This window comes from Neolamprologus multifasciatus, chromosome 7 (assembly GCF_963576455.1).
Source record: "Neolamprologus multifasciatus chromosome 7, fNeoMul1.2, whole genome shotgun sequence".
NCBI classification, from domain to species: domain Eukaryota; kingdom Metazoa; phylum Chordata; class Actinopteri; order Cichliformes; family Cichlidae; genus Neolamprologus; species Neolamprologus multifasciatus.
Window position 1 is genome coordinate 40,818,782 of NC_140445.1, and position 14,352 is coordinate 40,833,133.

Below are 14,352 nucleotides of genomic sequence, written 5' to 3' on the forward strand. Positions count from 1 at the left end.
ATGTTCCAGTCTAGTGGCCTCCTCAGTACCTTATATTACCTTATTAACCTAACAGCAATTTTGCTCTTGGACTGCAGACTTACTTGTGTTTCATAGAAGTAGAATGGGAGGCAAAATCTTCAGCTATTTACTAAGGAACTAGTTCCTAGTTTGGATTTAGGAGACATACATGCTCTACCTTTAAGATTAGGCCTAAAACTTTCCTTTCTGATAAAGCTTATATGCTTATGTTACAATAGGCTCAGGCTTCCCATAATGCACTGAGCATTTCTTTTTCCTCCCTGTAGGTTTATACACCACTACTACATTTAATTAGTAAACTCTGGCCCCTGTTTCTGCTTGCCCTCGTCTTTCTCCTCACACCCAACCTATCGCTACAGATGTCTTCCAGAATTGCTGGAGCTGACAGAGCTTGAAAAGAACATTTTTCCTTCCCCAAATCAAAATCCTGCCACACAGCTTTCATTTCTAATGCAATTTCTCTTTTATATCTATAAAAAAAAAATGGCACAAACAGAAAAGGACTGATAGTCATGTGGTGCAGCAAAGACTGTAACCAAAGAAAACCTACCAGCTCTCTGTTTGGAGTTTTTGGATTTGGTTCCATCCATGAGGAAAGGGAAAACCTTGGATGCTGGATAAACCTTGCATAGCATGGCCAGGATAGCCCGAACATCTTTGCGAACCACATCTTTTGATTCTCCAACCTAAATATGAGGGAAGATGCTCAGCAGATGGAGTGAGGAAGAAAATAAATGAAGAGGTCCCATTCGGGTATGTACTCACCTTAAGTATGAGGTAGGGGACGAAGGAGTTGGCTTCATACTCCGTCAGGTGGTAGTTCTCTCTATTCAGCATGGCAAACAGTAATTTTAGATACTCAAGCACCTTCATCAGGACTGTGGTGTTGGTATCAAAAAAACGCAAGGTGAACCACTTCAGAATCAGGTCCAGACAGCTGATGGTGGCTTCACTTTCACTCTCCAACCTCTGTTAAACAGACGTCATTAGTGAAACGCAAACAAAACGCTTTGCAGTAGGAAGAGGACCAGCCAATACCTCAATCATGACTCCAATGGCCTTGACATGTCTTTGGAAGTCGAAGTGAAACAGCTCATCTTGTAGCCACTTTGCAAAACAGGTGGACATCTGAGTTTTCAACTGCTCCACATATTCATCTCGAGGGGTGATGAAGTTCCACTTCAGAATCTACAACAAAAACGTTTTTTTACTTAAGCAGACATTTCATATTTCACCAAAAAATAAAATAAATTTTGCACATCTAATTTTATCACAATGCAACACTATGAAAATGCCTTTAAATGGTTTAACTGGTATTCAACAGTCCTACAGAGGCTACATGTATTCTACCATTTCATTAATTTTGCATCATGATGATGAGAATGATTACAATCTCCCTTTCTCTGACATACATTAAACTGGAGGTGTTCTGTTCACAAAAAAAACAAACAGGAGTAACAATTTCTTAACTACAAGTGTGTAGTTTACACAGCGTCTTAATTATATTATCTCGTAATTAAGATACTGTAATTAGAGCTGATGCTGCTTTTTTCAGTACAATACGTTACAAGAGCTCTTTATTATTCCATTTAAGAGCTATATATGTGTGCAGCAAATGGGTTTCTGTATTATAAGTTAACCACAATCTGTAGCATTTAAAGTGGTACTGGTGGTAATTAATAGGGAACATAAAACAAAAGGTGCAAATGATTTTGGACATACATGAAAAATACAGCTGCAATGATTCATCAAGTATTTTGAAGTATCTGATTATAAAAACTTAGAATAAAGCGCGGCTCTGCAGCGTGCCGCTGTCATGATGGAAATGGGAACTCAAGTGTTTTACCCACATTTGGGACTAAAAATGGGGCTGTAATACAAACTTATTTAGGAGCATTGTGTAAATAAAAGGTGTGACATTAAGGACACACAGGCCCCAGTTTTAAACACAAACCCTGATAAGACAACAGCAGCAGTGATGATGACGCTGGCGCAGTTTAACATGGAGCCAGAGTCAGTCTGCCCCAGGGCAGCTGTGGCTACAACTGTAGCTTGCCTCCACCAGTGTGCGAATGTGTGTGTGAATGGGTGGATGACTGGGTGTGTTGTGCTTTGGGGTCCCTAGGCAGGACTAGTAAAAGCGCTATACAAATACAGGCCATTTACCATAGTCTGTTTACACACCGCGAAGAGCAAAGAGGCCGAGCAGTTACAGACAGACTGAGCTCAGGTAGAATGAATAAAAACAAAAAACAAAAATGTGTTTGTAGTATCCAACACAGCGGCGCTGTTCCTGTAACCACCTTGTATGACTACTGGGCAGGTGTGCACCAGTAAAACTGAGCCACTGACCTGATGGTTATTACACCGAACAGTGAATTATTGTTAATATTAATTCATAGCTACACCTTCATAACATCTTGTTTTCAGCAGCACAGAAACTTCAGAATGCTGTTATTATTGCTTCTCACCACATTCTCCTTTAAAGGCTTACAGACAAACTCAGTTATTCATAATTAAAGGTTGTTTTTTGGAAAAATGAAACAAATGGGGGGAAAAAAAACATTCTAAAATGGAAACCAATGAGCAGTTCAATTTGAAAGATGTATTTTTCTCTCTAATATTCATTATTGCCCATTAATAAGACAAAAGTATTTCTATATATTTTTAGAGCTGCTTTTAATTCTCAAGTCTTCTCCTCTCCTGTACTTTCTCCTCAAAGTAATAAAAGTTTGGGTACAAACCTGATCTTATGCTGCATGGAGATTTCTTATCTGTGATGGTTTTCTTCCATTTCTCCAATTTGGTTAAATTGGAGTGTCTAAATTAGCTATACATAAGGATATGAGTATGTGCTTGCCTGTCTTTGGATGGACCCTGCAATGGACTGGTGACCTGCCCAGAGTGCACGCCGCCTATTGCCCTATGACAGCTCCTATGGAAGTTCCATTTGTGCCAAAATTATATTCACATGTACATCTATAGAGACAACACACTGGTCTTTGTCTATTAAACTTTGACTTCAGCTGTACAACCAGCATATTTTGATCACCAGATTGTCTATGTTTCATTTCAAAGTCAAAGCCTTTGTCTGTGCCAATAAAACTTCTTTTAAAAAATAAAAAATCTTTTATAGGACTTCTATTCTTTTGATGTGTTGTTGAGTATGTTAGCTTCCTGTCACTTCATGTTAGGTTGGTTCTGTGCTTCATTGTGGTGTTTAGCGCACTGCACACAGAACAATATCTAATGTTTTCAATTTAAATTTCAGCTTAAATAAGTAAAATATAAAAAAAAATAAAAATAATAATAAAAATAATCATCATCATCATCATCATCATCATCATCACCGTAGTTCTTAAATTTCATGTTTTTAGACTTCACGAGTCCAAAACTTCAAAGTCCAGCAGCCCAAAGGATACACCTACAATTAGAAAGTCCACAAAGACATGCCCTATTGCTGTTTTTCCAGCTACTGGTACCTTCAATTGCTTCTCCTCTTTGATCCTCTGTTCCTTCGCATTGGCGATGAGGATGAAGAGTGGCCCAGACTTATCTTCATCATCCTTCAGACCTTTAGACACAGGCTTCTTACCAGCAGCACCCTGAGGGAAGCAACAGCAAATTCACAGTGAGAACAGCTGAATTAAACATTGCTCTGCCTGTGGATGTGTGAGCATGGTAATGTTTTCTAACATCAAATGAAGAGACGAAGAGCTTGTAAGTAACACACTGCAGAAAGAAGAAATATAAGAGGTGTTATGTGAGGCAGGTTGCAATGCTGAAGTCTGACACACACATTCATGCAGTTAAGTGAAACCTGAATCCTTTTGTTTTTGCAACCAAGTTAGTGCATTCTTGACACAACCAAGGCGAGAGAGAGAGGCTAAAAAGAGTTTAAAAGAGCCCAGTGAGAAACTGCTCCTGATGTACTGGGAGAGAGTAGGGACAGTTCAAATGAAGTTCTGAGCCGAGTTTCATCACTAAACACCACTTGAACATCTACCTGTTGATTGCCACCAGCAGCCTTCCCTTTGCTGGAAGGCTTTTTACTACCATTATTGTCCTTGTCCTTGGAAGAAGGGGGAGGGATGGGTTCCTCAGGTGGGGAGGGAGGCTGGGTGAGTAGAAAAACCATATTGTATTTACAACTTCTTAGTCCTGAATTAACTGATAAGAGAAAAAAAAAAAAAAAAAAAAAACCCAGTCGCAAATGTGCATGGCATGGCAAACCATACTGTACTGACTTAATTTATAAAGCACCTTGTATCTGCTGAGTGCAGTACACAAAATGAATAATGTTCACTCACACACACGTGAGAAGCATAAATACCTTCTTAGCAGCCAGTCCACCTCGGACTTTCTTAACTTCTGGTTTACTATCAGCAACGTCTTCACTTGGTAGTTGAGACCTGGAGGCTGCAGAGGACAGATTCAAATTAATAGAATGGTCTGGCCATTTTAGCTCATACCTGCAAGCCTAACAGGAAATGACAAACTTCTCTCCAATGAAATCCTGAGTTCTATTGTTAGACCAGTTTAAGAGGGTTCATTGTGAAGGAGAGGAGATCAAAAAAAAAAGGCATCACTCTTAAACATGAACAAGTACACTTAAAACAAAACGGGGGATTTAAAAGCTAAAAGGGTTCCATCATTATTTAGTTACACATGAGAAAAAGTCCAACACAGTCTTAACAACAGCAACCTTCAACCGCCAAGCTTCACCTTTATCATCAGGATAAAGACTGGCTATATTGGTGGCATTTAATTTTTTTAACCATTCCTGTAATATTAAATGCAATCCATTGTTTAGATAAATTTGAGTACCATCGAAATGTTCTGAACACGTACTTGGGACTATGCTAAAATATTAAAAATACCTGAAGCAGCTCTATTTGGCTCTGCAGATCCTTTCCCTCCCCCCGTTTTGGCTGGAGCCGCAGGTTTAACTGGCATCACTGCTCTGGCCTTTTCCAACATGGATACCACCTGATCCTTAGAGGCAGGCTGAGGGGAGATGAGAATAAGATGACATTAATCCCTACTCACTATTTGTGGTCAAGAAGCAAAAAATAGCCCATATGTTCATACTTTGAGTTTGCCTGTTGCTTTGTTCATCTTGTCGTAGCCGAGATGCATCATAAAGGTAGGAAGGGCATCCTGAGCCTTTTTACGCACATCTCCATTTCTGTCCTCCAGACAGGCATAAAGCTGAGGAATGCACAGCATCAGATCCCCTGGAACAGTCCTCTGTGTGGGCAACTTCTCTGCTAACCAGCCGAGCACCTGGGGAATGCAGAGAGGTTTCCAGCAAAACATGAGTCTCCTACTTTCATCCCGCTGTGCTGCAATTCATGCAATAAGGAACACCAACAACTAAAATTTCAATCCATCTCTAGAAAACAGAACAGTCAAAGTTATGTTCTGTGAGACCACACAGCAAAAATAATAGGTGTGTGTGTGTGTGTGTGTGTGTGTGTACCTCTTGTCGCAGAAAGGGATTCTCTCTCTTCAGTTCCTCAGAAAGATCTTCTCCCTCCAGCCAGTCCTTCATCCCAGTCTGCTCCACCCAGGCCTGAAGTGTGGTCATGGCAGTCGCCCTCACATTTGGCTGCAGAAATAATTGCCAGCACGATTCAATCTAGGTCTATAAATCTTACTATTGTTTTCATTAACATGTTTCCTTCATGGCACTTTTGAGATTTTTACATGAAAATTTCATAGAAATATGAGATTTTCATGTAAAAATCTCAAAAGCAGGAAAGCTCTGGAATGGAGGGTTTAAAAAAAATAAAAATGCGTTTGTAACAAGATGAACATGAATACTATCATCGGTGGTCTGAGTACCTTGCTGTCACCTAGAACGGTTATTATGGGAATTCCCAGAGCTTTGACGTGCTGCTTAAGTCCAGGTCCCAAGGCTGTAGCCAGTTGCTGCAGAATAGAAAGAGTCTGCTGCACCTGAAAAACACAAAGTAAAACCCTTATTAACATTTACTGCCTATTTATTTTAAGTATTACTACATAGTTACCTCACATAATATCGCTCCACACTAAACTGTTACAGTTTTTAATTTTTGAGACAGACACAAACACGTTGTGATTTCATCTAAGGAAATCAACTGGACTTCTTTAAGTTTCACAGAGACATTTCACCTGTCATCCAAGAGGTTCCTTCAGTTCAAAATCCAAATGGAGTTCCGGGTATTTAAACCCTAGTGGGTGTTAATGTGCCTCATCACGTCATGAATAAAGGCATGGATCATTATCACCAGATGTTTCAGATGAAACCACTAAGAGCTTGCCTCACCCCATCATCTCACCTATTGAGGTCACCTTACAGATGTGAGTGGCGGTTGAGGCGCCATGGAAGGGATCTCAAATCTGCATTGTAGGTAGGGATGGGTACCGGTATCCGGTGCCATGATGGCACCGGATACCGTTTATGTTTTTTCTGACATAAACGGTAGTAACCAGACCGAAAAGCAGCGCGCATTTCGGTGCTTTTTTTTCCTGAGCTGTGATACACTTTCTTCTTCCTTACATTTCTATTGGCGGTTGGCAAACAACTGAAAGGTGCATTACCGCCACCAACTGGTATGGAATGATACACTTTAGATTCTAGCCAATCATTTTACGTTTCGAGGATAGTAGGCGGGTCCAGGTACGTACGTTCTTTTAGAGCAGAGCTACAGATTAAAAATGCCCAAGGCAAAGCGGTCAAAAGTCTGGCTGTACTTCACAGCAAAAGATGCAAACTCAGCAGCCTGCAACAAGTGCTTTAAGCTGATACTGTCAAAGGAGGTCACACTTTAAATCCGATGAACCTAGCCCTGCCAGTGTAGCAGAAATGATGATGGCAGCAGCAGCCGTTCTTCTCTGCGTGAGTAGCTTAATGTTGTTCGTGTGTAATTTACGTTGAGTAAGCTAACCGCGTTATTAAATTAATGCATGTAAGGTGAACTAGCAAACACCATCATAGCTACATGCGGCTGTCTTCTTGTTTGATGGCAGATACTCCCTTCACCCTGGCCAAAAAGGCTAAAATGACCGAAGAAAAAGTGGAAAACAACTAAACATGAGAGGTTTTTGGACAAAGTTTGTGTTTTTTTCCATTGTTTAAGCACTGCTTCCAGCCCAGAGTGATACCATATATGCCCTATACCTGCAGAAAAGACTAACATTGTTATCTTTTTACAAAAAAAACAGCTGAACATGAGAGGTTTTTGGACCAATTTTGTGTTTTCCATTCTTTAAGCACCGGTTTGGGCACCGTTTAAGCACCGGCACCGTTTCAAAAGTACCGGTTTGGCACCGGTATCGGATAAAACCTAAACGATACCCATCCCTAATTGTAGGTGGCTAATAGTCAGTGTCGTAAGCTACCCCCTCTGTTCAATGACAGTTGAACATCTGCCTTTTCATTTCAAAATGTGAACATTGGCATACTTAAAAAAGTGACTTTTACCCTGCATAGTGCCCCTTGGCCGCTCCTTGTTGTCATAGCTGGGAAGGGGTTAAAGGATCTTAACATCCAGCCTTGTGTGAGTAAAAATTATCCAATTCTTAATCAAAGATGAATCGAAATATAAGTTTGACCAATATGTTAGAAGGAGAAATGCGAGTAGTAAAAATGACTGAATGTTTTTTTTCACCAGACCATCAATATGCATGATTTTAAATGAAGGCAGGAGCACTAATGCTTGAACACAAAGCGATAATTTTTAGGCCTGGATTCTCTTCCCATCTCCATACTTTCCTCACCAAAGATAAGAACCAAATAGGTTAAGTAGATAAATACAGTACAGGTGATTTTTTTCCCCTCAACTCACGCACGCACACGAGACCTGTAGGTCAGGTGAAGAGCACCGTCTTACGCACCAGGATCTTGTTGGAGTCACTGAGACGTCCCTTCAGGGCCAAAGGCAGCTCTCCAATGTTGGCCATGATGAACTTGGCCTCTGAAATGATGGCTGCAACCTCATCCAGACCCTCCTTTCTGATCTTCCAGTTCTTATCTCCAATTTTAGACACAAGGTCAGTCGTGATCTTGTCACTTAGAGACAGAAGGAAAAAGAGCTACATTAAATAAAGAAGGGGGATAGCAAACATGACATATTACAGATTAAAGGCCCAACATCCTACTGATGGCTTAACTAGCCAGATAAATGCCTAAACGGCAACAGTCTAGCTCTTAAGATGGGTAACAACCCTGTGTGGACCTAAGAATTTGAAAATGTCGCCATCGGAGAAGCCATGCTCCAGCTGCCGCACATGGATGCATGGTTAAATAAATTTCAAGGAAACAATCAGGTTACCTGACATCTGTTCGGGGCAGCAGGTCCATGATATTTTGTCCTCCACCTCCAGCATCTTCATCTTGCTCCTCAACTTCAGCACCCTCCTCCTCTGCCGCCACTTTTTTGGTGAACCTGATAGGGGGTGGTGGAGATTGACCTTGCATCTAAAACAGGAGACAGGATAAAGAGACACTAGTTGTGATTATTTTTCCCGTTGTTGTTATTATACTACTACAACAATTAAACCGGTCACACTTGCTAAACTGAGCACATAGTTAAATTTAGAGAAATCTCTGGAAGTGCTACCTTCTGGAACTCTGCATCTATCTGTGCAAGGAGAGCCGGCTTCTCATCTTCAAAGAACATGCGTAGTGGAGCTCCCATGTAGAGGTACATGACTCCCAGCAAAGTGATGGCTGCTGTCCTAACAGCGGGGTTGGTTGCTCCCAGAGCTGTCTTCACATTGTTGATGAAACCCTTCACATTGATACTGGAGAGTAGGGAGGTCAAATGTTAACAGAGGTCTTTAGGACAACTTCCAGGGTGAAAAATGGCATAGATACATGAGTCCAGGAAAACAACTGATGTCATGGTGCCCATCTTAATCTTCTATATGCGATCTAGCTGCAATATGAAAAAGCAAGAACTGCAATCAGGCATTTATAATAACTGACAAGGAGTCTTTGCTGTAGAAAAAACTTTGGCCCACTCTGTTTTTGTAGAATTGTTTTTCCTTTTATTTATTTACTGGTGTTATTGTTGCCTAACAGGAATAGGCGGGATTTCTCCAGGTATTCCTCCTCCTAACACCACCAAAGACATGCAGTTAGTACGGTTAGGTTAGTTCATGATTTTAAAATTGTCTATAGATGTGAATATAAGTGTGAATGGTGAATGGACCTCCCCAGGATTTACCCTGCCTCTCGTCCTGTGGCAGTTGGGAACAAAAACATAACCTCCCTGGCAAAATGTTAAATGAAGATGTTTTAAAGAAGCCCCGCCGCCGCCCTCCCTCAAATCAAAATCAGTTGGAAATTATGTTACAAATAAAGTGATGTGTGATGGACAGGAAGTTACCCTGCAAAGCCAAACTCCTTCATAGCATTAGACAGCCAGTTCAGAGTCTCTGCCTGGTTTTTGGGATTTTTCTGGGAAAAAGCCATAGAAACAACCTGACAAAGAAAAATCATAAGTCATTAATACTGTGCATTCTCAGTTCAATTTTATTAACAACAGTTGTATCAAGGCGCTGTTGCTACAGTAGTATCTGTTGAGGTTTCTGTCATTTTCTGCACATATAAAAAGACCTTTTCAATCTTTAACAATCCAGAAAAATTTATCCTTACCTGTTCTGCAGTCCATGGCAGTGAGCAGGCCTCTCCAATAGTAGTCAGTCCTTCTTTAGCATTTCCACCACACTTGACATCTCCAACCTTGTCCACCAAGCCATCCAAAACAACAGAGGCTGAGGTCTTGGAAAATTGTCCCCTTTGAGCAATGAGAGCCACAATCCGCAGTTTCAACTGCATCACCTGAACAAGAAAAGGGTAAGTAATCAGACATGGCTGACCTGTCCTATAACAGTTGCTTTATTTTGCCATTTACACACTGGCTTTCAAAGAATGCCAATGGTTTTAAGTGCAGTGCCAAAACTTTAGTTCCCTCTACAGCAGCTTTTCATTGACATTTTTTTTTTTTTTTTTTTTTTTTAAATTCTCATCAAATCATTCAGTAAAATTTGTATAGGAGCACTGTCAACTGGAAGAGACACTCCCATTAGTTAATTGTTGAGCAGGTGTTAATGATGTTTCATTAACATCATCTTGTCAATGATTACCTGGAAGTTCGTCTCCTTCCACCCTGGTTTCTTGGCCAACATCCTGACTAAGGCCTGGCAGGGCATTGCAGCTTTATCCATTGTCTCAACAGCCTAGAAGGATACACAAATTTAATGAAAAATGCCAGTTATTTGCAATCACTGCTGGATAGTATGAGTCAATCAGCTTTTGTTTTGTGATGAAGTTGTTTATGACACAGCTGATGAGGACAGAACTTGAAGACTTTACCCTCTGGAACTCCTCCATACTGGCCAGTCTGTCCTTCCAGTTGGCCGAGTCCAGCTGTTCAAGACAGGAGGCAGGAAGTACACCTGCAGCCAAGTCCTGACACACCTCAGCCTGATATAACAACACACAAGCACACAATAAGAAATTCCAAAGCAATAGCCTGATAATGTTGTATCCCACAGGGATAAAATATTACTATGATAACATGAGTTAATGCTGCTGGGCACTCTTTGTCAGTAGTGAGGACTGGATACTGAAAGGATTAACTAAGATAACCAACTTTAAGACAATATTCATATAATCCCAAGTGAAAAAATGGAGTTGTTTTAGTTAGTTGTTTTAATCATCAGCTGTTTAAATCTGTTATTTTCAACTGTGCTTACTAGCATGTTGTTTTACAGTACAGTAGCTGTTGCATTCATATCATTGTCTTTGTTTTTAAGTTGTAAAGCCTGGCAAGAAATAAAGTATGTGGGAATGTAAAGTCTTGCGTTGTGTGTACATTTCATTGGGCACCGTCAACTGTGCACTGTAGTAGGATAGTACAAGTATATACACATTTTTTCCCCCTGCTGATGGCTTAAAGACTTTCTACAGCTCTGTCCAGCTTTCTTAGAATAGCTGCCTCTCTTTTCAATGAGTTTCACACTGGACTGGGAGACAGCAAATGTTCTAGCAATGGCATGTATTGATATGCCAGACATTTGTTACAGAGGACCAGCATGCAGTCAAGTAATGACTTACTGAAAGTTCAGACTCAGTGAATTCTTTACTGTCGGAGGACTTCTTTGATTTGGCACCAGCTGCAGAGGTTGGCTTCCCTTTCTTAGGTGGCCCTGCTGATACCTGGATAAAGTTTCAAGTAGAACTATAGACCGGTAAAGACGCCAACCATCCTATTTATCACTAACAAAGCTGATATACAATAAGGCAACAATATTTCTCCTTCGACTAATTTGACTTTTCTGTACATGCATTGCTCCCAGCACACCTTATTAGCAGAAGTCTGGCTCTTCGATGGAACAGAGGATTTGGATACAGATTCAGCAGGGACGACGGCTTTAGCTGCACATTTCTTCTCAACTGTGCCGCCTCCTCCTGCACCCTTCCTACCTCCTGAGAGCTCCACATTATCAGCACACTCCTTAATCTGCAACAAAAACAAAGTGAGCAGTTCATGACAACGAAAAAAAAAATTGAACTTTTAAGGTCTGAATTCACATCTTCCTGATCCTCACCTTATCCAATTTAAGTTTATCCAAGTCAGCCAGGAAAGGGTTCACAGCTTTCTCTCCCACCACTTTCATGGCAGTCCCCAGAGCTTCAAAGGCAGCATCACGGACCTCTGGGGCAGAGTCATTTACTTGCTGTGAGGAAAACATAGGTATACTTAGAATTAGTTAGCTAGACCTGACGTGCCTTTTCAAATTTTTCATTCCATATTTAGTGGTGACTAGAACAAAATTCAATAGGCGATACAAATTTTGGTGTCTGTTAAGTTACATACAGGTGACATATATTGAACATAAAACAAATGCAAACATAGAACTTAACATCACTGTATCTGTGAATGTTACAGCAAACATTTGTTAAGGAGGTGTCCGAGTTCATACAGATGTACACAAACAGGGCTGCAACGATCCTCAACATTATCGATGACGTCGACTATACAAATTCATCAAATTTTATTGTCATATACTAATACCATGTACATGTATTTTTGTAACAGCAATACACTTCAGGAAACTATGGGGGCAGTTTCACCTATATTGTCTGCCAAGATTGCACTCAGTACTAACAAAGAAGAATGTTGCAATTCATGTCATTCAAGTCCAAAGAATAGACTGAAATGATACAAAAGTGGAGAACTGCCAGGTTTTTGTTTTTTGTTTTTTTTTTTAAATGAAAGGAAAAGGAAACGGGGGGGAGGGGGGGATGTCATTAATGTAAAGCAGTTCTGAGGCAATGGAGGTTGATCAAGCCTTGAAAGCTGGTGCTACTAATTCCTACAGGTGTTCCAACTTTCGGGATTACTTACAACCCCTCGTGAGCATCAGTGGAGCAGTATTGTGCTGCAGGAGTAGTGTACTGCTACAAAAATGGTGAGAAAAAGGCAATTAACAATAGAATTGATTGAAGAGAAACAGACCATTATAACACTTAAAAATGTAGGTCTTTCCTAAAGAGAAATTGCAAAGAAAGTCAAGGTGTCAGTGATTCCAGTTTCCCTCAGCATCAAAAAGCACTCAGAAACTGGGGCAAACTGACAGGAAAAGGTCTGGCAGACCCAAAGCCACAACTGAACCAGAGGACAAGTTTCTGTGTGATACGCTGCTCACAGGACAACAGCTTCAAGCACAGCTTAATAGTGGTGGTAGTAAGCAAGTCTCAGTTTCAACTGTGAAAGGAAGACTTAGAGCTGCAGATTTGACAGGATGAGTTGCAGCAATAAAGGCATTGCTAAGATGTCAGAATAAGACAAAGAGGCTTTCCTGGGCCATGAACACCATCATTGGACTACTGAAGTCTGGAAGAAGGTATTATGGACTGATGAATCAAAATCTGAAATCTTTGGTTCATCACGCAGGATCTTTGCATGCCGCTAAGTAGGCGAGAGGATGGTTCCACAATGTGTGGCATCAACTGTCAAACATGGAGGAGGAAATGTGACAGTCTGGGGCTGTTTTGCTGGATCCAGGGTCACTGACTTGTACAGAGTGGGAGGCTCCCTGAACCAAAATGGCTACCACAGCATTCCAATACCCTCTGATATGTGCCTAGTTGGTCAGGGGTTCAGACTTGAAGCTTGTTTGGGATGAACTGGACAGAACAGTGAAAGCAAAGCAACCTGCAAGTGCCACACATTTTTGGGAACTTCTCCAACAGATATGGGAAGAACTTTCTGAAGAATATTTGATTTCTCTTGTAGAAAGAATGCCACAGGTATGTTTAGCTGTTATATCTGCCAAAGGTGCTATTTTGAGTCAAAAGTTTAGAATACATTTTGGTCTATAAATTGATTTCACAATTTATTTTTTCACTCCAATTGCTTACTTGTACCATGATTTTTTTTCAGAGTGCAATTTGACATTACCCCCCCCCCCCCCAAAAAAAGTTTTGAAATATTAAAAAAAAACAAAAAAAAAAACAAAAACAACTCAAGGTTCTGGAGAAATCCTGATTGAGGTTGTAATTAATGTACGAAAGGGTTAATTATAGGTTCATCCTAAAATGGCATTACACTGTAATGTTGCAGTTGTAAATTATAAATTATATTCTTAAGTCACCTTGATGAGAGCAGCACAGAAAGGCTTGAGGATGCTCTTGGGCAGTGTGGCTTGTGTGCAGTGTCTGAAGGAGCGGGCGAGAAAAAGAGAGGCCTGCTGCTTGATTGAAGGGTTCTTATTGTCCATCACAGCCAGGATTTCTTCTGACAGGTTCTGGAAAGTTGTCTGGAGGGGGGAGAAGTCTGCACAGTCAGTGAAATTCTCTACAATTAACAGGAGTTTAAGTTCTCAGTTTATAACTACTGGGAAAGTGCATATAATATTAAGAATACCATCAACTGCCAGTGCTACCTCTCAGCTATAAGTCAACACACTTAAGGTATCAATTTTGAAATCTTATGCCGTCTTGATCTCAAGTTATGGAATTCACAAGTTTTTATGAAAACTTGACCTCAGAAGGTCACTGAGATTCAAACTCATCCAAGATTCTTAGTGGATAAAGGAGCTTGCAAAGAAAAGCGTCTGGACTTCTTTAAGTTGCTTGAAGACGTTTCACCAAATGGTGGGGAGTCCCAGATTTAAACCTAGTGGGTTTAAATCTTTGACTCCCCACCATTTGACCTTAGAACTGAAGAAGCTTCTCGGATGAGAGGTGAAACGTCTTCAAGCAACTTAAAGAAGTCCAGACGCTTTTCTTTGCAAGCTCCCTTGACTACGATGACCTGGATGACTGAGAAC

General features: G+C 40.6%; 1 protein-coding gene across 5 annotated transcripts in view; it reads right to left on the reverse strand.

The window, feature by feature from the left end:
• The window catches only part of ckap5 (cytoskeleton associated protein 5), a 41,578-nt gene that overhangs the window by 12,377 nt on the left and 14,849 nt on the right, over positions 1–14,352 (reverse strand). For 3 of the 5 annotated variants that reach the window (XM_085167385.1, XM_085167383.1, XM_085167384.1), the window contains exons 11-31: positions 13,675–13,839; positions 11,626–11,754; positions 11,379–11,537; positions 11,132–11,233; positions 10,388–10,498; positions 10,159–10,251; positions 9,668–9,853; positions 9,399–9,493; positions 8,628–8,811; positions 8,340–8,485; positions 7,903–8,077; positions 5,869–5,982; positions 5,504–5,632; positions 5,113–5,307; positions 4,902–5,028; positions 4,355–4,440; positions 4,028–4,138; positions 3,504–3,626; positions 1,060–1,209; positions 787–990; positions 572–707 (exon numbers count right to left, since the gene is read on the reverse strand). In XM_085167385.1, coding sequence (XP_085023511.1) covers positions 572–707; positions 787–990; positions 1,060–1,209; positions 3,504–3,626; positions 4,028–4,138; positions 4,355–4,440; positions 4,902–5,028; positions 5,113–5,307; positions 5,504–5,632; positions 5,869–5,982; positions 7,903–8,077; positions 8,340–8,485; positions 8,628–8,811; positions 9,399–9,493; positions 9,668–9,853; positions 10,159–10,251; positions 10,388–10,498; positions 11,132–11,233; positions 11,379–11,537; positions 11,626–11,754; positions 13,675–13,839 — 2,920 coding nt within the window. The remainder of the gene's footprint in view (positions 1–571; positions 708–786; positions 991–1,059; positions 1,210–3,503; positions 3,627–4,027; positions 4,139–4,354; positions 4,441–4,901; positions 5,029–5,112; positions 5,308–5,503; positions 5,633–5,868; positions 5,983–7,902; positions 8,078–8,339; positions 8,486–8,627; positions 8,812–9,398; positions 9,494–9,667; positions 9,854–10,158; positions 10,252–10,387; positions 10,499–11,131; positions 11,234–11,378; positions 11,538–11,625; positions 11,755–13,674; positions 13,840–14,352) is intronic. The other 2 variants (XM_085167387.1, XM_085167386.1) reach the window with 1 other exon arrangement.